Source organism: Geotrypetes seraphini, chromosome 2, assembly GCF_902459505.1.
Source record: "Geotrypetes seraphini chromosome 2, aGeoSer1.1, whole genome shotgun sequence".
NCBI lineage: Eukaryota > Metazoa > Chordata > Amphibia > Gymnophiona > Dermophiidae > Geotrypetes > Geotrypetes seraphini.
Genome location: NC_047085.1, coordinates 457,714,020 through 457,736,441, shown reverse-complemented (window position 1 = coordinate 457,736,441; position 22,422 = coordinate 457,714,020). Strand labels below are relative to the sequence as shown.

The window sequence follows — 22,422 nt, the reverse complement described above, 5'->3', positions numbered from 1 at the left end:
GATAGCATAGCTGGCTTTAAGAAAGATTTAGTCTATTATTGAGAAAGACATGGGGAAGCCACTGCTTGCTTTGGATTGGTTGCATGGAATGTTGCTACTCCTTGAGTTTTGGCCAAGTACTGGGGACCTGGATTGGCCACTATGAGAACGGGCTACTGATGGAGCATTGGTCTGACCCAGTGGGGCTATTCTTATGTTCTTACTTGGGATCTAGCTAGGTACTTGGGACCTGGATTGGCCAGTGTTGGAAACAGGATACTGGGTTTGATGAACTTTCGGTCTGTCCCAGTATGGCAATTCTTATGTTCTTAGAATCTTGATTAGTATTAGATTCTAATAATAATCAAGATTCTAAGAACATAAGAATTGCCATACTGGGACAGACCGAAAGTTCATCAAACCCAATCCAGGTCCCAAGTACCTAGCTAGATGCCAAGTAAGAACATAAGAATAGCCCCACTGGGTCAGACCAATGCTCCATCAAGCCCAGTAGCCCATTCTCATAGTAGCCAATCCAGGTCCCCTGTTCCTCGGAGGTGGCCTGTTCCCCGGAGATGGTGGCGGCCTGTTCCCCAATGGCAGTGGCTTGGGGGAGGGCATGGAGAAAGAAAGAAGGGCAGGGAGACAGAAATAAGGCAGACGTGAGACAGAAAGGGGGCATGGAGAGAGAAAGAGAAAGAAAGGGGCATGGAGAAAAAAGGGGCACGGAGAGAGAGAGAAAGACAGACATACAGAAAGGAAAAGGAGCCATGGAGAGAAAGAAAGAAGGGGGAAGGGGGAAAGAAAGAAAAAGTGTGAGGGAATGAGGTCTTGAGGAAAGGAAGCATACAGGAGGCTGAAAGAAGGGAAGAAATATTGGATGCACAGTCAGAAGAATAAAGTTCAACCAGAGACTAATGAAATTACCAGACAACAAAGGTAGGAAAAATGATTTTATTTTCAATTTAGTGATCAAAATGTGTCCGTTTTGAGAATTTATATCTGCTGTCTATATTTTGCACTATGGCCCCCTTTTTACTAAACTGCAATAGTGTTTTTTAGCGCAGGGAGTCTATGAGCAACGCAGGGCATTCAGCGCAGCTCCCTGAGCTAAAAAACGCTATCGCAGTTTAGTAAAAAGGGAGGGGGTATATTTGTCTATTTTTGTATAGTTATTACTGAGATAACATTGCATAAAGTCATCTGCTTTGACCTCTTTGAAAACCCGCGGAATATAAATGATAATTAACATTTTCTCTGCGTACAGTGTGCTTTGTGTTTTTTTTTTAATTTTATTGTTGGTAGATCATTTTGACTTGGCCACAAAGGTAAGGGGGAGGGGGGTTGAGAGGGGAGCTGCTGAAAGACATCTAGTAATCCTTGCAGGCTTGACTGTGCAGGAAATTATGTTTTGTTATGTGACTGGCATTATTTAGACTTTAATTTCTATGAATGAATAGAATGAAAATGATATAAAATTGCTTGCTTGTTTTTATGTGCGTGCGCTGAAGGAAAGTGGAGAGAGAGTGGGCTGAGGATGCTGAAGGGAAATGGGGAAGAGAGAGTGGGGAGAAGACACTGATTTATAAATTGACAATTGTACAGAATATTGTTTCTTTTTATACTTTAATATAATAAGTTCAGTATAAAACTATTTGAGGCTTGCGGGGATGGGATGAGGACGGAGAAAATTTTTTCCCCGTGTCATTCTCTAGGCTCTGCCACAAATTGATTTCAACTATGTGCGGCATGTCAGTCCAGTTGACATAGCTATTGTAGCACAAGCGGGCGCGGGGTATAGCTCTCAGAAGAAATCTTAATCGTACTGCTGATCTTTGGCTCTTTTGACTAATGAGTTTGCCTATCACTGGCCTAACCCATACTCACTTGTTTGCCACATCCGTAAGGTTTTTGTGGTTGACCTCAAAGAGCTGCTCCCGTTGCTTCTGTTTCATCTCACCAGAGATACCATTCAAAAACTGCCTTATACCTAAAAAGGAAAACAAGTTTCATATAGACCATGTACAGCTCCTTTGGGTGAATTTCTTCAAAAAGGCAGTAAGATTTTCTAATAAATCAGAAGCTATAAATTAGGATTTTTTTTCTTTGTACTTATAAATTTTATGTATTTTTATTTGTTTTAAAATGATATTTCCATTTGTTGTTAGTTGCTCTACTGTAGATAGTTCACGGAACTAAAATGGGATAAAAGTATATGATTATATTAGCTTACAGGACTCTGTACAAAATAACTTTTTTGCACTGTTTTGATCAGTTTCCTGTCCATTTTAGCGTTCCTCTCTTTTTCCAGTTTTTCTTCTGTTTATAGTAACAAAGTAGGAGAGGAGAACAGCTTGCGTTTATTCATTCTAATTGGGTCTTTTCTCCTGCCTTTCTCTACCCTCAACTATTTTTTGTTTTCCCTAGGCTTTCTACCTTCTTCACTATTCTATTTCAACCCTCCTGAGTTTTCTTCCCCCTCACCTTTCTTCTCAGACTATCTAACCACCCCTTATTCTTCTGTATAACTCTGAAACCTTCCCCTTGCTCCACCCCATCTTTCCTCAGTCCTTTTTCCTACAAGACATTTTAGCTATTGTTGAAGGGTCTAAAGCTTCCTTGACTGCTTTACAGGGACAGATGAGTGTCTACAGTGCTATTTCGGGGTTTAAGGCAAATCTTTCCAAGGCAGAGATTCTAAATTTATCAGTTCCCGACTTGGAGGCTTTCTCTTTGCAGTAGTTTACAATTGGGACCATATATATTTACTAAAGTCACAGATAATCCATTTAAAGTCTCCACCTAAATAAGCCACCTCCCTCTCATCTTTCTACTCTCAATCTGTGTGGACCTTCAGATGTCTAGCAAACACTATCCCAACCCCCATCTTCTTTCTTTCCCGTTTATTCGACGCCCAGCTTTTCACCCCATACTCTTTAGCAACAAAAAGCTTCTCTCCAGTCTTCAGAAAATGTGTTTCTTGTACAAATCCAACCAGAAACAAACAATCCAACCAAACTGTAGTAGAAAAGTCAAACAATAAAACAAAGAAAGGATACTGCTGAGCTGATGTACAAGGGCATAAAAGTCTAATCTTTATTAAGAAAGATACAATGTAGCATTCCAAACAAATGGTCCTCTTGTGTGAGTAAACAGGACACAAAAGGACCATTTGGAATGCTACATTGCATCTTTCTTAATAAAGATTAGACTTTTATGCCCTTGTACATCAGCTCTGCAGTATCCTTTCTTTGTTTTGTCTTGTACAAATCCAACATCAATATGTAACCATTTAAACTCTTTCAACAATAATTGCCTCTTACGAGGTAACCCATGAACATTGAAACTGTAGGACCGCACTATATTACCATCATGCCCCTCCATCAGCTCCTACTATAAGCACCAAATTCACCAGAAGAAAAGTCCCCCCACCTCCCCTCCAATCCCACCAACCTGTCCCCCCTTCCAATCTACTTCTACCACCCACCACAACTTTGTGAGACGTCCCCCAACCCCATCTGACACTATCTTCTCCATCACAATCACAACCCCCTCCCTCTGGAATGCACTGCCATCACACCTTCAATCGGAAAACTCTCTTGACAAATTTAAAAACAAACTAAAAACCTTATTCCAAGACACATTCCAAAATCCAGAATAAAGATCCTTTTTTCCATCCATCCTTAACAGTTAGAAAACTTTTAAAAAGAAACCTCACCCCTTCCCTATTAATCCTCTCCCTTCCCCTACTTACCTCCCTTTTATTTATTTTTTGACTTCGATGTAATTTGGAATCTTCCCCTTCCCCAGTACCTACTGTATCAACTTTGTCCGTCACTATGTCCTGTCACTATGTTGCCCTATTTTAATTTTTTTATTATTATTCTTTTTAAAACTCCAATTTTAGCAATTGTAAACTGTCCAGATATTTGTTTGATGGTTGATATATCAAACTGTAAATAAACTTGGAATCCAGAATCAATCACCCCCTCATACATCCGCAAACACGCACTCCAAATCCCCCTCATCTACACCATCCTCCCTACAACCGTAATCATACTCAATCCAACTCAAGTGGCCTCCTACTACACTGTCATACTAGAAGATAAGCAGACAGAAGTGTCCACCCAATGGACACCATCCTCCCGATCCTTCTGCTCCATCTGATGTTTCACTCCGTGTTGCCTTCTTCAGCAGCTTCCAAGCCTCTTGCATAGTGGTGACCTTCTTGTGGGTCCCATTACTTGTTAATAACAAACCAAAGGGAAACAACCATCAATAACAGATGGTGTTCTGCTTCAAACTGAGAGAACTAGGCAAAACTCCCTCCGCCGTTGCAATGTTATAGATGAGAGGTCTTAAAATATCTCCACCGTGCAATTACTCCAAGTGACAGGTCCCATCGCGTATGCTTTTCTCAGGAGCTGCTCCCTCTCCTGAAAGTTGTGCAAACAAGCTATAATATCCCAAAGAGAGTCACCATGATGTGGGCACAACATCTGATGCGCTCAACCTATCTTAGGTGGGTCATAGGCTCTTTCCTCTCCCACCCCAAGGACATGGACATAAAGATTTTTTACCACCTGCTCCGCATCCTTGTAGTCATCTGTATCTGGGATGCCCCACAGCCTAATATTATTATGGTGAGATTTGTTCTCTAAATCCTCAACCTGGGTGATACAATCCATCAGCTCTCACTGTTATCAGTAGTCAAGGTATGCAACTCTTGTACGAGGTCCTCTTGCTCCCTAATCCGCTGTTCAGTGCCTTACACATGCTGCACCAGATCTGCCAGATCCTGCCGAATTTCACAGACAGTGTCCTTAATTTTCCCTTTGACACTGGCCTTTTCCTGCTTGATTTCAGCTACCCACTGCTGAAGATCAGCTTTAGTAATGGATGCGGACAGTTTAGATATAGAAGAGCCATGCAATTCATGTTGCACAGAATTGGGTTCCGACTCACTCTCACCCAAATCTTGTGCCGCCATTGCCGAGGCCTCACCCACATGGCACAGAGAACTTTTTTCTGATCCTCTATGCAGCGATGTAGGATCTGCAATTTTCTTTTTTACTGGCATACTCATGCACAGCAGATAGTATGTAATACACAGCTACAGACACCGGGGGAGTCGGTGTAAAAGCTATTTTTAGGAGTTTTTCAGCTTGATCAGGTCAGAGCTCACACTCTTAACCAGTCATTTAGTCACTGGAAACCCTTCAGTCAATTCTAACAAAAGGAAACAAATCCAATACCATTCTATTACAGCATGCTATGAACTCTTCTAACAATGTTGTGCTGGAACTCTGTCTATTACTAGTTGCTGGCAAGTACATTGCTGATGAATATATGGATAGCTAAATAACTGGTAAAAAGAGATGATGAAACTTATAGTGATAGAGAGAGGAAAAAAGGAACAGAGTGGGTTGTTTCGGGGGGAGTTTTTTTGCATTCAAAATGAAGATTTTGGCCTTAGAAGGAGGGGGTGCAATAAGGACTAGAGTTCTCTATAGATGAGCAATAGGACTAAAATTACATTTTAAGGAATGCATCAAATACAGTATTCAACTCATCGGAGTAAAGATTGCATGAATTATGTAGGAAGCTGGTTTGCACAATACAAAATTTGTAAACCTCAACTGTATGAGCAGAAGCAAGAGACTGATCAGATTCTGTAGCTATCAAGACAAACTCAGGAGGCTTACACAATCCCTTTCTGGTGTGCAGAATATAAGATTAAAATAATTAATTGCATCACTTTCTGCAAAAACCCTCCCACTAGAAGAAAAGTTGTAAGGCGAGAAATTCATTATAAGTGCACATACCTTTACTTGTAGGGGATATTGGAGCATCTACAGATGAAAATACTGAAAGTTTTGCTTCATCAATGTCTTCTTGTGTGAATTTGCCAGCTTTTGCCCATTCTATTGCTTGTTCAAAAGATGACAATGTTACCAATGAATTTGGATCCCTAGGAGAAAAATTGCTCAAGTAAATTATGATCTATAAGCTAAGACTTTTGCTACTGTAAATTTACCTTTTACTATCACCCATAAACCAGGTCTTCTCTATTACAGAATAGATCAATGGAAGGAAATCTTGTGGAAGTTCATGCTCTTCTTTCAGCTTCATGTATTATTTCCTGCCCCTGAGTACTTAAGGTATGTCATACTGTAAAACTGGTATCATTGAAAGCACTTTGCAGAACCCAGAAATGTTTCCTTCAATAAAAATGAAAGTATGGCAAGCAGAACCTCTCTCAATACTTGTCACTGGCAATAGCTAACAGAGTGGTGTCTCTTAAAGCAATGGATTACTTAAGTATTCTTTAGCCACTGAACAAATTGCCTGATTGAAGAGCTTCACTGTGCAAGTCAGGGAAGCTTTGTCCATGCTGTCAAATTTGCTGCTCAAAGTAGGGAACAGGGATTCATTTTCTAAGACTTGAAAAATGGTCCCAAATATTCTGACCTCATCCCAATCTCTGAATGTAAACCATGGCATGCTCTGAGGACAAGCAGGCATAATATTCTCACATGTGGGTGACATTATCCACGGAACCCAGTATAGGCATTGCCAAGTGCACTGTCACTTTAAACCTTTAGGCAGTGACCATATTGGTCAGTGCCTTCTTGCCTAAAGTCGGCTCACAGGACTGTCAGTTCTTAGTTTAACGTGGAGCTGAGAAGTTCTCTCTTTGGTTTCTCCTCAGCATGTCAAATTTAGTAATCTTTTTTGTTCAGGCACATAGGTATAGTAGAGTCTCAGTTAACCGGGTCTCTCACCCAACCGGCAAAAAAAATTGCAGGTGGAAAAAAAATGTACCCCTGAAGCACCAGTGTGGTAGCGATCCTAAACCAAAAAGCTCTCCTCTCTCCCTCAAGCCCCTTAGTGGCAAAAGCAGGTGACAGTCCTGAGCCACAAGCTCCCTCCCTCCCTCTATCTCTTCCTTACCTAAAGCGCAGCGGTCAGCAGGAGGCAACTTCAAAACAGGCTGCTTGTGGTCAGCCACAGCAGGGCCTTTCCTCTGATGCGTCACTTCCAAAGCCTGTTTCGAGGCTGCCACCCGGACCCCAAAGTACCTTGTTTTAAGTTGGCTGGTCGACCGGATACTTTCTCTGGCCTGCCGGCAGGCCTGCCTTCACTGAATGCACTTGGGAGGGGCCTAAGGCCCTGACTGGCCCAGGTGCTTAAGGCCCCTCCAGAAGACCCTCCTTCACCAAGAACTCTTAGTCCTTTCTCCAGCTAAATGCAGTAGAACTGTTCCTCTACAGGAGAGGAGCCAGAGGTTCTACTCAAATAATTTTCTGATACCAAAAAAAGACCAGAAGCCCTTGACCTATTCTAGAGGCCTAAACAAATTTTTGCTGAAGGAGAAGTTTTGCATGATCTCTCTGGGAACCCTTATACCCCTACTAGAGAAAGATTGGCTTTGCTCTCTATATGTCAAATGTGACAGGAATCCCACTAGCCCTACTACAGACATGGGGGAAGATCCTGTAAGCCCAATTAGAAACCCTGTGAAGAGTTTTGTGAAATATCCTAAAACCAGAAAACATCCAGTGCACAGCTTTAGTAACAAGCCTGGCCCTTTAGGCAATCTAGAGTGCAGGCTGACAGCAGGAGTGCAGGGCTCTTTAAGAACTTGTCGGTCTCTGCTAGGAGAGGGTGTGGCTTCATGCTGGGAGAATGCCATTTCTTGAGCCTCCCTCTTCAGACGGGAAATGCACAGCTGGAGCATGCAGCTGAACAAGGGCTGGGAAGGAAGCCTGTCCTTCTAGCTGAGGAGGAAACAGCACAAAGCAGTTCCCATGAGGAGATATGGAGGAACTAGCTGAAGATAATGCAGATCCAGTTACAGAGAACCTGCAGGAGAAATGTCCTATGGAGTACAGTAAGGATTCTGTTTTGCCTGATCTTGAGGAGGACTAAATGGTCTGTGAGCAGGCTACAAAGCCAGACTGTTTATTTTTGATTGAAGATTTCTTTTTGCTATTTTTGTACTAATTCTGTCTGAGAGTTTGTGCTGGTAAAATTGTGGGATGTGTCCAGCCATCCAGTGAACTGTGATAATGAAGCTGCATTTTAGTTTTGGTTTTTTTCTTGATTGAAGCAGTGTGGGTTCTGCTCACGGCTTTGTTAAGGGTGAGGAAAGTAAAACCAAAGCCTGACTTTGGGAGGGCGGCTAACACCTGTGATGTATAGGCTATTTCCCCCCAGCCTGCTTGGGACCCTGGTTCTACCCAAGCAGTGCTATAGCAAGAGCCAGTGTTTGAGCCTTGGAAAGAAAAGTGTTTTGTTTTGTATGCTTGAAACCCAGGAGGGGACTGTTCTTGTTAAGCCAGAAGAAAAGTTTTTGTTTTTGAATGTTGGAACTTGATTCATTGAACTGTTTGTGTCTGGAATGTGTTTTTTCTTTTGTGGTGAAAGGACAATCAAACAGCAACTTCTGAAATTTGGGCTCCTATTCTCTATTTACTGTTGTGCTTGTGAAAACTTTTTTTTTGTTGAAGGCATTAGGCAAGGCCAGATTTCCAAACTTCTGGCACAGTGTTGAGAGGGAAGTACCCTTACCTCCTTTGGTCCTTTCTTAGAGCCTCTGAGGGGCATAATCAAAACATCCAGATGTCCAAAAACCTGCCTAAATCGGCACTTGGATGTCCTAATCGCCAGGACATCCAAGTGCCAATAATCAAAACAGTCTTTCCGTATGTCTAGCAAGGTGTTCCAGCCTCTGTACGTTCAGAGCATGCGATGGGTGTGGTGGAGGCATGTTATGGGCGACTTTGGACAGTCTCAAGGGCAGGTTAGACATTGACGTCTTGCAGCAAAAATCAAACATTTTGCAAGACATCCTGGGCGGAACATAGACCCTTCTAAAACAGGTCTAGTTTCAAATGTATAAGTGCCACAAAGGTGCCCAAACTGACCAGATGACAACTGCATGCCTCAAGTTAAGATACCCCCATACTCCCCCAGCGCTCATGGACCCCCTCACACCCACAAAGATCAGAATACAAACGTACATACCTGTCTCCAGGAAATCAGCAACTGGTATAGGAAAGGCTAGTAGAGCTGCCCAATGTCTTAAGTAGCCAGGTGGGTGGGCTAGTGAACCATAGAGAGGAGCAGCAAGTATCATAAGACACTGTAACTACTATGTTTATGCTTATTAAAATTTGATATACCGCTCCAGCATTTTACTGACCTAAGTGGTTTACAATGCAACAATTGATTAATGAAAGGAACTCCATTGAAGATAGGAAAGATAGAGATAGAGACAAGATATGTATATCCTAACAAGTATTCAGTGAGGATAAAAAAAAAACAAAGATTACCTTAAAAATAACAATAACATAATAGTTAATTCTAAACTAAAAAAATTAATTAATGAAATTAAATTAAAAATAAAATAAATTCTAATCAGATATTAGGTCATGATGCTAGAAGTCTACAGAGGCAACAGGCTATTATTCATGGTGGAAAATGTGAGCCTACAAAAGCCCTACTCTACTGCCATATAGGTGCCACCTGCAGGCATAAGGGCTATTGGGGTTGTAGACAGGTGACTATAGTGGGTTTTGAGGGGCTAACCATAACCTATATGGAAGTTCCTGGTGAGAGGTTTATCTGGCACCCTTTATGTGAAGTTCACAGCAGTGCCCTCTAAGATGCCCCACTGCTTTGTTGCCATGTCTGGGTGACTAACCCATTACAGGACTGGCCCCTCCCGTGTCCAAATGGTCTTGTTCTGGGCATTTGGGACTTAGATGAAATTTTTGTCAAAAATGTGGTATAAAGATAGATATCCTGACAGTCTGAACATCTCAATGGCCTGGAAGTCCAGACAGAGGACTTAAAAAAAAAATTATTTCTAGACATATGGTGGTTTGCCTTTTGAAAACAGGCATTTTCTTACTGCTGACCTTTGATGTCTAGCTCCATACATCCAAATCGGACTTAGAAGTATGTTTTGAAAATGCCCCTCTCTTTCTTCTACTTCCCATCTTCCCCTTTCAAACCTCTTCCCATCCCCTCCTTGCCGCCTCCCAGTTCTTTTCCTTTCTAACTAGAATCTTCCTCTTATAGATCTCTCTCAAGTATTCTTCCTTCTAATTCCTTTCTTTGGTCTCATATCCACCTCATATCATATTGAGGTTCTCTTCCTTACCTCATTTGGTGGCGAGATCCTCAAACAGCTTTTACAGAATCAGTAGGAAGACAAGTTTCAAGTTTATTTAAAAATTTTATACACCGCCCAATCGGCCTTCTAGGCGGTGAACATTATCTTAAAAACATTTCAATATAGGGCCTGTGAAACCATATGCGTTCACATGACATGTGAGTATTCAACCTCCTCCCTCAAAGACTTCTAAGTAAACTTAGATTTGACCCAAGGACTTAGAGGAAAAGTATCACTGTTTGCCGACGACGCCAAACTATGCAACATAGTAGGCAAAAGCAGTGTACCTGACTTTATGACGCAGGACCTACGGCAGTTGGAACAGTGGTCATCAACTTGGCAGCTAAGCTTCAATGCTAAAAAATGTAAAGTAATGCACCTAGGCAAAAAAAACCCACACAGAACTTACACACTAAATGGTGAAACCTTGTCCAGTACCACGATAGAACGTGATTTAGGAGTGATCATTAGCGATGATATGAAGGCTGCAAATCAGGTGGAGAAGGCTTCGTCCAAAGCAAGACAAATGATGGGCTGCATCCGTAGGGGTTTTGTCAGCAGAAAACCTGAAGTCATAATTAGAGAATGACACGGTGGCGGTTTACCCGCGGCCACCGCATTTTAGCCGCGGGTCACCGCCGAAAACGGGGAAGAAAACTAGCAGTCGCTGCGGCGACGGGGACAATGCCATTCACCGCCCGCGGGGCGGTGAATGGGTCTTGTCCCCGCAGTGAGGCATGAAGGATCGCGCGGTCCCCGCAGCTCACACCCGCCTGCCCAATCGATTCTAGTGTTTAGCCAGCTCTCTCCCTTCTCCTCACCTTAGTTTGTAGATTTTCTTTTTCGGCGACCCGCACGCTATCAGAGAGCCGCGCACCCGCTGCTGCTCAGTTTCGATCTTCTGCTCTGACGCAACCGGAAACAGGAAGTTGCAGCAGAGCAGAAGATTGAACACTGAGCAGCCGCGCGTGTGCGGCTCTTTGGGAAAGCGTGCAGGTCGCTGAAAAAGAAAGCCTGCAAATTAAGGTGAGGAGAAGGGAGAGAGCTGGCTAAACACTAGGATCGATTGGGCAGGCGGGTGGGGGCTGCGAGGACCGTGCGATCGCTAGTGTTCCCGGCTCAGACTGTAAGGAGGGAGTGAAAGGGAAAAGGATTCTGGGCCAAGGTGATGAAAACGGAAAGAAAAACCCACAGCAGGAAAGAAAGGGAAGGACAGGCAGGTGAGCCAGATGCTAGAAGCAGGGGGGGGGGAAGAAAGAGGGAAAAAAGCTAGATGGGGTTGAAAAGAAGAGACACACTGGTATGGAAGAGGAAGATAGGGGAAATCTGGACACAGGAAGGTAACAGAAAGAGGGGAAATTATGTGCATGGGGCATAGGGACAGAGACAAAAAGGGGACATGCCATGGGGATGGAATATGGACACAGGGGGGGGCAATGGCAGATACATAGGGGAGATATTAGAAAAGTATATAAAATCGTACCCGTTTGAGGCTTTTATGTATGCAACGGTGACGGGGCGGTGAATGGGGTTGCAGTGGCGGTGACGGGGCGGTGAATGGGGTGGCAGTGACGGTGACGGGGCGGTGAAGGGAATGGCAGTGACGGGGCGGTGCAGAGGATGGTGAGACGGGGACGGGGCGGTGACGGGGACCAATTTTTTCACCGTGTCATTCTCTAGTCATAATGCCACTGTACAGATCCATGGTGAGACCTCATCTCGAGTATTGTGTTCAATTCTGGAGACCACACTACCGGAAAGATGTGTTGAGAATTGAATCGGTTCAGCGAATGGCTACCAGGATGGTCTTGGGGCTCAGGGATCTCACATATGAAGAAAGACTAAAAAAACTGCGGATGTACTCACTGGAGGAGCGAAGAGAGAGGGGGGACATGATTGAGACCTTTAAGTATATCACGGGGCGTATAGAGATGAAAGATGATATCTTCAGTCTTACAGGGCCCTCGATAACCAGAGGACACTCGCTGAAAATCAGGGGAGGGAAATTTCAGGGTGATGCTAGAAAGTACTTCTTCACCGAAAGGGTGGTCGATCATTGGAACGAGCTGCCTCAGCAGGTGATTGAGGCCAACAGCGTGTCAGATTTTAAGAGAAAATGGGATATTCACATGGGATCAATAGGGGAGTAAAAGTCAGGGAGTGGGTCATTGGTATGGGCAGACTCGATGGGCTATAGCCCTTTTCTGCCGTCAATTTCTATGTTTCTATGTTATGCCCATGACCGCACACTGGCTCAAAGGACTAGGGAGAAATTTATTTTTTGCATTGACCCTGCAGAAGCTGCTGCTTGAATATCTCTAGCAGCAGGTTTGCAGGCCCTTTGTGGCATAGTTGGCCTTGAATGGGAGGCACAGATGGTACCTTTGGTCCTGCTGTGGCTGGGAGAGGATGTGAGCTGGGCACGCTTGATATAGTGGCTAAGAAGACATGGAACCAGTATAGGAAGTGTATAGGTTGCCCAATGGAAAATACTGTACAGTTTGCCTGCTCACAATGACATTTGTGGATGGATCAGATTGAAATAGGAGTGAAAAGTACTAGCCGGGCAGAAGTGCTCAAGGTAGTTACCAGCCGACATGTTTCAAGATATTAACATAAAGAATAGGGGGGGGGGTGCTGCTGAGCCCGCAACAAATGGCAGCTTGATTACGGAGCTCTTGCCCCTGTTCGTAAAATCATAACCACTGCCTGCAAATCGACCGAAAAAAATTTGGTTGTTTTGACATCTTCTTAACAACACCAACTGATCTTAGTCGAGTTTAAACCTGCTCGCGTGAGATGGCTGTTAAAAAAGTGGGCAAACGGCATAAGCCCGACCCGCCATCCCCCTCAAAAGTCCCGCTACCTATCACGGAAGGTGATTCTAACAACAAAGCAATCCTGGCGGAATTACGGGAACTTAAGGAGCTGGTTGCAGACACAAAAACTAACACTGACGAGATCAATGATAAATTATCCACCTTGTCTACTGATTTTTCGTTGCTTCAGTCACGAGTCACCACGCTTGAAGACAAGATGGCCGCGACCACTTCTTCGGTGACTGAACTGCGCAAACAATCTACCCGCATCTCTTCCCTGGAAAGATAACTGGAAGATAGCTGCAATCAATCTCGTAGATGTAACATACGTCTATTAAGGCTCCCTGAAGGGACACATGAACGTGATCTGGCTAAATATTTAGAAGACCTCATTCCTAAACTGCTTGACCTCACTTTCCAGCGTGACTTCGAGATAGAGAGAGCGCATCGAGTGCCATCTTACCGCAGCGCTAATGATCGCTTTCCGAGACCAGTAGTGTTTAAATCTCTGAGATACCAACACGTTCTTGACATAATGCAGCGCGCAAAAATACGGGCTCTTGTGAAACATGAAGGTAACACCATACTATTCGTCCCGGATTTAAATAAGATGACAGCACTCCGGCGCAAGCAACTACTATCATACAGGCCTCAGCTAAAGCAACTCTCCGTGAAATTTGGCATGATGTATCCTGCCCGCATGAGAGTTACCTTGCACAATCAGACGAAGGACTTTACATCTCCGGAGGACTTAACTGCTTATATTGAACAGCATTCACCTACCCCAATTCACCAGTTTTGAATGCTGATAGTTTGTGGATGTCATTACTTTGGTTGATCCTAGGTTTAAAAGTTCCACTTGTTCTGGACTTTCTGTACTATGGATGAGCTGCTTGTTGGCTCAACTCAGATTACTTATTTGCAAATACTCATGCAGTGGTTACTCTACATTATTGGACTTATGTCCATTTATTGTTATGCATGTTTCTGGGTGCTCTGTTTTTCTTCCTTGCTGTTTTAGCTCTCACTGCTGCACTCACAGGTTTTTCTTGTGACTTATGTAACTTCTCTGTATTTCTAATGTTCATAGTTGCCTACTTGTTTTCATAATGCTTCTGTTTTTCCACATGTTCAAATGTTACAAACATTTCAGAGTAAACATGGGTATAGATCTGTTCCTATCTTACTTGGTCTGTACAAACACTGGGTATGTACGAGTTATTATTGAAATTTTGATGTCTCTTGAGATCATTTCACTGAATGCAAAGGGACTCAACAACAAGGTTAAGTTGAAAAAGATTTTGACTCACCTAGAGCAACGTAACCCTGATGTTATCTTGATCCAAGAAACCCACCTGGATCAGACTGCCTTGAGTAAGATTCATCCATCATGGGCTATGCCGGCTTATTTCTCCTCAGCCTTGGACAAGAAAGGAGGGGTCCTCACATTAATTAGAAAGAAACAGGGGCTTTCGGTACTCTCCTCCTCCTCAGACCTTAATGGAAGATGGGTTTAGGTCACATTGAGTTATGCTGGTCAGATCTTCACCATCCTTAACATATATGGTCCCAACTCTGATAACCCTGACTTTTTTCGAGCGCTTGCTGCCACAGTTCTGTCAGATGCCAACTCACAACTAATACTGGGAGGCGATTTCAATATCGTTTTGGATCCAACAGTAGATAGAAAATCCCAGCATGCTTACAAGAAATCCAGATCTTAGTATGCTCTACAGGACCTTATTCACACTTTACACCTGTCTGACATCTGGAGATGCATGCACAACAAAGAAGAAGCCTTCACCTTCTTCTCTAGCCCTCATCTTTCCTATTCACGCATCGATTTCTTTCTCTTAAGCAATTCTCTATGTGACTCGGTCACAGATTCTTCTATATCACCAATTATGATATCTGATCATGGGTCCATTGGAATAAAACTCACCTTTTCACCAATTCCGTTTCACAACAAACAGTGGCACTTCAATCACGGCCTGCTCCAAGAGCCTGGGTTTAAAGATGCGGTTCGAAATGCCATTAAAGAATACTTTTTACTAAACACTCCGGAACACACCTCTTGGGTTAGCTGCTGGGACGCCTTCAAGGCCTATATCAGAGGCATAATATCTTTCACAGCCAACCTCCACAAAAAGCGAAGAGAACAGTTACGTTGCTATGAAGATGAAATCAGAGAACTGGAATTGAGTCACCAACGCATCCCAACTAATATTGAGCTTTTACAACAGCTTAACAAATCTCGGTTCCTTTATAACTCGGTTCTTAGCAAGCAAGCCTCTCAGGCCGTTTTTCAACAGTCCACCACCTATTTTTCAGAAAGCAATAAGTGTGGACATATGCTTGCCACCTATTTAAAGAAACGTGCAGATAGGATCAACATCACCAGTATATTAACTGATAAGGGAGTATAATTGACAGACACCACGGAGATCTCGCAAGCTTTTAAGGATTATTATCAATCCCTATACACTTCAGAGTTGCCACACCATCAGACAGCATCCACATTCTTGAAAGATCTCTCACATCCCCAGCTTGGTGTAGAAGATAACTTGACCTTGGATCGTCCCATTACCCATACTGAGATCTCTCAAATAATAAACTCTATGGCTGCAAAGAAAGCACCCGGTCCAGATGGGCTAACTGTAGAGTTTTACAAGGAATTCCAAGATGTTATCGTCCCTCCCTATGTGCAATTATTCAACATCTCATCTCCACGGGACAAGTGTCCGGATCATTCACCGAAGCCCATATTATAGTCTTACCTAAGCCGGATAAAGATCCCAGATATATTTCTAACTATAGGCCACTCTCATTAATCAACGTAGACGCTAAAATCTATGCCAAAATATTATTGGGGAGGCTACAATCAGTAATCTCCAAATTGATCAACCCAGACCAGTGTGGCTTCATAACAGGTCGTTACTCAAGTGATAATACTCAGACCTTCTTACACATTATAGCTCATGCCCAAGAGAGTAAACAAGAACTTATTGCTGTGGGATTAGATGCTGAGAAGGCCTTTGACCGTGTGGAGTGGTCATTTTTGTTTAAAATATTGCAATGGTATGGCATATCAAACAACTTTATTGATAAAATTCGTATACTCTACACCTCGCCCACCACCAGGACTTTTATCAATGGTTCATTATCATCACCTTTTCACCCATCTAGGGGAACTAGACAGGGTTGTTCCCTGTCACCTTTATTATTTGACCTAGCACTAGAACCCCTGTTGAACTCCATACAATTGGACTCTAACATAACTGGTTTCAAATTTTGTGGTATGGAGATTAAAGTATCTGCATATGCTGACGACATCTTGCTCTATATGACACCTTCATCGCTTCCTTCACTCTTTCAGTTAATTGCTAACTACTCCGCAGTGTCAGGATACAAACTCAACACCAGTAAAACGGAAGTCATGTCTCTTAATTGTCCAGCTGTGGAAGCTGAGGTTAAGGCACTTGGAGTTGCATGGTCTCATGTGAAAATGAAATACCTAGGGGTATTCTTTGGGCCCTCGGAGGAGACGATACAACATAACATAGAATATCTTCTTCACATCGTTAAAACTTCAACGAATAAATGGTCTCCGCTACACCTGTCCTGGTGGGGAAGACTGGAGACGATCCGGATGATGATAGCACCAAAACTTAATTATGTTCTGAATATGCTTCCATTTTTTTCTTCCATCCTCCTTCTACAAGAGCGTAGACTCTCTCATATCAAGCTTCCTGTGGAACAAAAAGCAACCCCGTATTGCACTAGCCAAACTAAAAGCCAGCAGAACTTGTGGTGGTGTTAATTATCCAGATTTCTCCCAATACCACAGCACATTTCTAATCAGACAATGGGCCTTGAGTCACTCAGGATTGAGATATGCTGAGACACCCTCCTGGCACACTCTTGAAACTCTCAAGTATGGTGCCTCACGCATGCAATATCTGGCGGGATCTTCACTATCACATGCTGACAAAAATGACCCTATTCTTTCTTCCTACAAGGCAGCTTTGGCAGAGGTTGATTCCTCCTTAGAAGTATGCTGGGAACACTCCAAGATCATACCCATATGGAACCATGTGAAATTCAAGATTCATGAAGCCCCTATCTCCTGGCCGTTATGTAAACAACTAGGCATCCGAACGATTCAGGATTTAATGATAGAAGACAAGTGGATGACATTTCAGGAACTTTCTCAAATGTGGAATCTTCCAAGTAGTCAATACTTCCAATGGGTTCAGCTGATGCATTGTCTTAAGAAATCCTTGCCCGATGCCCTAGCCTTGCACGCTCAACCCAGCCTGGCGGCTCTGCTGGAAAAAATTTCTCAGTTGGACAATAAAGCCTCAATTTGGTATAAGTGGCTACAACAATCTAAATATCATATGCCTATAAAACTGGAGCTGAAATGGGGCAAAGAATTGAACCTTCCATCGGATGCCATAGATTGGTCCTCTATCTGGCTTCACTTATTCAAATCCATCAGATCGGCCTTATTACACCACCTCCTTATTACAATCCATGTACTATCTGCTGCATAGAGCTGTTTGGACGCCCATATTAGCCAATAAGATTGATACGTCTTCCTCCCCCCCTTGCTGGTCTTGTCTTATGTCCCCAGGCACATTGGAACATCTCATATTTTCTTGCAAACATCTTAAGCAGTATTGGGAGAGAGTATGGCACACCATTTGTTCAATACTGGACATCTCTGAACCACTCACGTTTCCTATAATTATCATGATGGCGCACGGTCTTAATTCTACACTTGACTCATACAGTGGCAGACTTTTAATTATCATGCTCTCCCTGGCTATTCAAAACATTCTATTTTGTTGGAAGGATCTTTCTAAGACTGAATACCACACATGGTGGAACAATTTGTGCTTGACTAGCAAATATGAAAAGGCATTAGCTGAAAGAACTGCAACCCTTTGCAAATTCAATAATGTTTGGTCACCTTTATTTAGATATTGTAATGAGTCTTGAGTTATCATCTACTTATCGACTACATACCCACTTTTCTCTCTCACGGTTTCTGTACACACTCTTTATATCTGCCCATGTATACTACAATGCCATACTACAATGTTAACGTACATGTTTGCTGTATCGCCTATGAAAAATGTTTTCTATATGTTTTGTATATGTTTATAAAATTCAATAAAACACTTTGAACTTAAAAAAACAACAACATAAAGAATAAATCCAAGTGTGATAAAATCTCTAACAAAACGCATGTGCTCCATATTGGAGTGAGGAGCACACATGTTTTGTTAGAGATTTTATCACACTTGGATTTATTCTTTATTTTAAAGAGAGCAAAGACCCCTGAGGTAGGCAAGAGCCAAAACACTGTCAAGTGTCGGGTCATTCGTCGTGATCATTTTTTGATGCAATAAAAGTACATTTTTTTAACCCATGTCTGGAGGCAGTTTCACCTTTGAGGGTGGCATTGTGTTTGGTTGTGTTGTTGGACTCCCTTTTTCAACACACACAGCCACACAACACAGTTGCAGTAGCCAACTCTTCTGCCTCAACTACTTTTCATGAGTGCTTCTACTGCAATTCCTGACACCAAAACTTTGGTACAGCAGTGCTTCCACAACATAAACCTACTCAATCCTGGCAGGAAAATTGAAAGGAAGCTCTAAAACAGACTCAGACAGGATGCCACGTGACCACTTCCTACCGGTTTATTATACTTTCTCACAGACAATCCCTTTATCCTTTTCTCCCATTACAGCTCAAGGAGGGAAAAATCCATCTATCATTCTGCAGCTGTAGTTTCTAGAAGTGAGAACAATAGCCCAGCTAAAAGGTCATTGTGAACTATACTAGGAAAATACCACAGTTTCTGCAGGTTATATCTCTTCCTTTGCAACCAACTATTTCACTGGGCCTCTGCACCCAGAGGTTGTGAGATCAAATCCTGGTGCTGCTCTTTATGACCTTGGGCAAGCCACTTAATCCTCTAGTGCCCACTGCTTTGAATGTCAGCTTTGAAATGCTACAGTGACAAAAAGGTAGTATACAAGTCCCAATTCCTTTTCTAAAATGCCTCGTTATGTACAGTGCTCCCCTGGTCATTTGCGGTCGTCGATTTGCGGTCCCAGTCATTCGTGGTATTTTCCGATGGCGAATGACCGGGCAGGAGAGAGCAGCTGGAGCGCCAGCGAGTGGAGGAAATCACTCGTGGTATGCTCCAACCGCCTCTTCCTGCACTAAAGTCAGGCCTCACCAATCACGAGCTGCGTGTCAAGATTCGCGGGAGTTCCTGGAACGGAACCCCCGCAAATATCGGGGGAGTACCGTATACTGTTTTGGTGATCTTGAAATTTCCCTACATCTGCCTTTTTGAATTCAGTATATTCAACCCAGAAAAACATTCTGGATAGAAGAAGCATACTCACCTGTAGGAATAGAAATTAAATGTGCCATCTTGCGTGAGAGTAGCTCCTGCACTATATGCACCTCCTTTCTCTCTGACTTCCCTAAGCAGGAATTTGTCTGTCATCAGTTGTGCCAGGATCATGAGTCTAACAGGTGGGAAACATACACACACAAAAGACAGATATTAAAAAGCAACCTTTTCGAATCTGTTCTGGAATAAACATACAAGTATTATAGAAATATTTATTCCCTTTGTACTCCTAGGAGAGTTATAATGTTACCATCCATATACCTTAAAAGCCAACTCTTAAAAATAATCCGCAATCCCTAATAATTTCTCGTTACATTAAAAAAGTTTCTTAAACCAAAGCTTTCAGACAGTTCTTAAACTGCACCTTGCTATAAAAATCCCAAGTTAAAGATTGATTCTGTTTGCATGACTCACATTCTGTGAATTTGTGTTATACTGCCACCCTGTGGCATGTGATTAGTTGGCTTTGATTACCTGTTTTGCAACATCTGGATTCAACAGATCAGAAATCCCTTTTATGGTTAATACACCATTCTCCCATATGATGAGCCCTGTACCCATTCCCTGACTCGGGGGTAAATGCACAAAGTCTACTGTGCTAAACTAAACTAAAACAGCTTTATATACCGGATCATCAACCAAAGAAGCTGGACTCTGTTAACAGTAATTAGGGAAAAGGGAGTATTAAAAAAAATAGGAGCAAATTACAAAGAATTAATTTTCAAAATGTTAAACAAATAAGAAAGTTTTTTTTTAAGTTTTGTGAAAGAATTGAAAAGAACTAGGGCTTCTCAAAGTTAAAGGGAGTTCATTCCTTAATTGAGAAAATTTGAAAACCAAAGAATTACTAAAATTCTTGACTCCATGAATCCCTTTTCTGGAAGGGAGGGAGAGTTTGAATTGTTGAATGCCTCTTGCATAGGAAAATCTGTAAATGTTCCGTAGCAGAGGAATAAAAATACCATATAAGATTTTAAAAGTGATGCAAGCACATTTGAATTGGATCCTGAAAAGAAGCCAATGAAGGCTCAAAAGCAAAGGAGTCACATGGTCAAATTTGCTTTTTCCAAAGATCATCTTCACTGCAGAGCGCTGACAACGTTTCATTTAGACTGGTTTTAAACAGTCTAAATGAAACGCTGTTTTGTGGGTAATACACAGTCTTTTTTCCACTGCTTAACGATGCATGGAAATGGTGACCAAAAGTCCTATGCTGATGAGTTCACTGTATTTAAATGAGCACATTAACAATTCCCTCTAATGTTCAAAGAAACAGCGCAGGGTATATTTGAGAATGGCCCCCCAAAATAGACATACTAAGGACTAAAAACATCTAAATAACTCATTCTCAAAAAATAAATAAAAAGATAGACGTCTTGTTGTTTTGAGAACAGATGTTTTCTCTACTGGATTTTTGGATGTTTCCCAAAATGTCCAAACGTACACTTAGGGCTAGATGCACTAAACTAAACTAGATGCACTAAACTAAGACTGTGAGTCGCTATGGGTCAATTTTTTTGACTGATCCCAAAACAACGATCGATGCTCAAACAAGTTTGAATGTAAATGATTTGCATGGAGGTTCGCTGTATTCCCTGGCCGATCGATCGCTGTGTCAGCAACTCTCACACTTGTGCAGAATAGTCCAGTTGATACAGTGACAATGTATTCTTGCACCAGATTTACTACATCAGTCATAGGTGCCATCATCATTTCCTCTTCCTCCCAGGGAAAGGGCAGCCTACAAAAAGTGGAGCCTACAACCGCCGTCCATAATGTTGACCTTTGGAGGAGAAAGCACACGCATCCCATGGAGCACAAAGCACACGTTAACAAACACTGGTATTTCACGTGATTGTAAATAGTACAGCAAGGGCAATCCCATAATACCATATGGATGGGGTGGAGAGGTAACAGCAGACTATGCATAGGGTGGTACTGTATCAAGTTCTGGCCCAGCTCCTCACTTATTTTAATAGTGAGGGATGAAAATTTTCACCTCTCATTGGCACCCATATTTTCGCAGCCCTCTCTTATATTTTATATTTCACGCTCTTAATGGGGGCACATAAAACATGCCTTCAACACACGTATATGTCCCTACTGCATTGCAAAAATTGTATTTATGGTATAAATGTTATAAATCGTATTATTATTTTCAGGGCTGAACAGTCGGCAAGACACGTAAGCAACTTGTCTTGACCTGTCATTTTTTTGGGATCGCTACAGGTGATCGCTATTTTTTGGGCATGGCGAACTGATGTTAGAGCATTGATCGGTCAGCTATTGTGCATGATGTTTTATTATTAATGACCTCATTTGCACGGCCGGATCGGTAAATGAGTGATTGTGCGGAAAACACACGGTAAGCTGTTTTGTGCGTCGGGTTGGCAAATATGATCGGTCAGTAAACTGGTCAAACCGGTTTAGCGACGATCGTAGACTTTTGTGCATCTAGCCCTTAGATGTCCTATCGAAAATGCCCCTCAATGTATTTCAGCTCATTATTGGGGTTATCCACTTCCTACCTGGCAAAGTCTTGACTAATAAAAGGAACAGCGCGAATACATTCAGCAACATAATTCACTGTGTAAGGAAAGGAGAAGTGTGTCTTCATCTGACATGGCTTGAAGGTAGGATCCTAAAAGATCAACACATAATGAATAAGCTCTGCAAGATAATAACTCTTGCCAGGCCAAGTAAATAGTCGATCTACAACAGAAAAACAGCTTAAGCATCAATGAAGGGACAACACAAATCTTTGCTTCAATTAATACTAGCTGTTTTGTTATCTAAACACAAACACTTAAGTTTCCAGCAATAGGTTGCTAGCCGTGGCGATACAGCTATTTTATTTGCTTATTGTGAAGGCATCACCTGCTTTCTCTGGATATACAGTCCATCTTGGATACATTCTAATCTATGACCAATCTAAATTCTAGCTGCACAGCATCTTAGCTGTTGCTATTATATTCACAGAAGAATTGGAATAAGAAGGAGTA

The 22,422-nt window shown here is 42.4% G+C and overlaps 1 protein-coding gene across 1 annotated transcript in view; it reads right to left on the bottom strand.

Annotated features, from left to right (window-relative positions):
• The window catches only part of PITRM1 (pitrilysin metallopeptidase 1), a 163,285-nt gene that overhangs the window by 2,595 nt on the left and 138,268 nt on the right, over positions 1-22,422 (bottom strand). Inside the window, exons 23-26 of the mRNA XM_033931530.1 lie at positions 21,949-22,061; positions 19,410-19,535; positions 5,805-5,950; positions 1,867-1,969 (exon numbers count right to left, since the gene is read on the bottom strand). Coding sequence (XP_033787421.1) covers positions 1,867-1,969; positions 5,805-5,950; positions 19,410-19,535; positions 21,949-22,061 — 488 coding nt within the window. The remainder of the gene's footprint in view (positions 1-1,866; positions 1,970-5,804; positions 5,951-19,409; positions 19,536-21,948; positions 22,062-22,422) is intronic.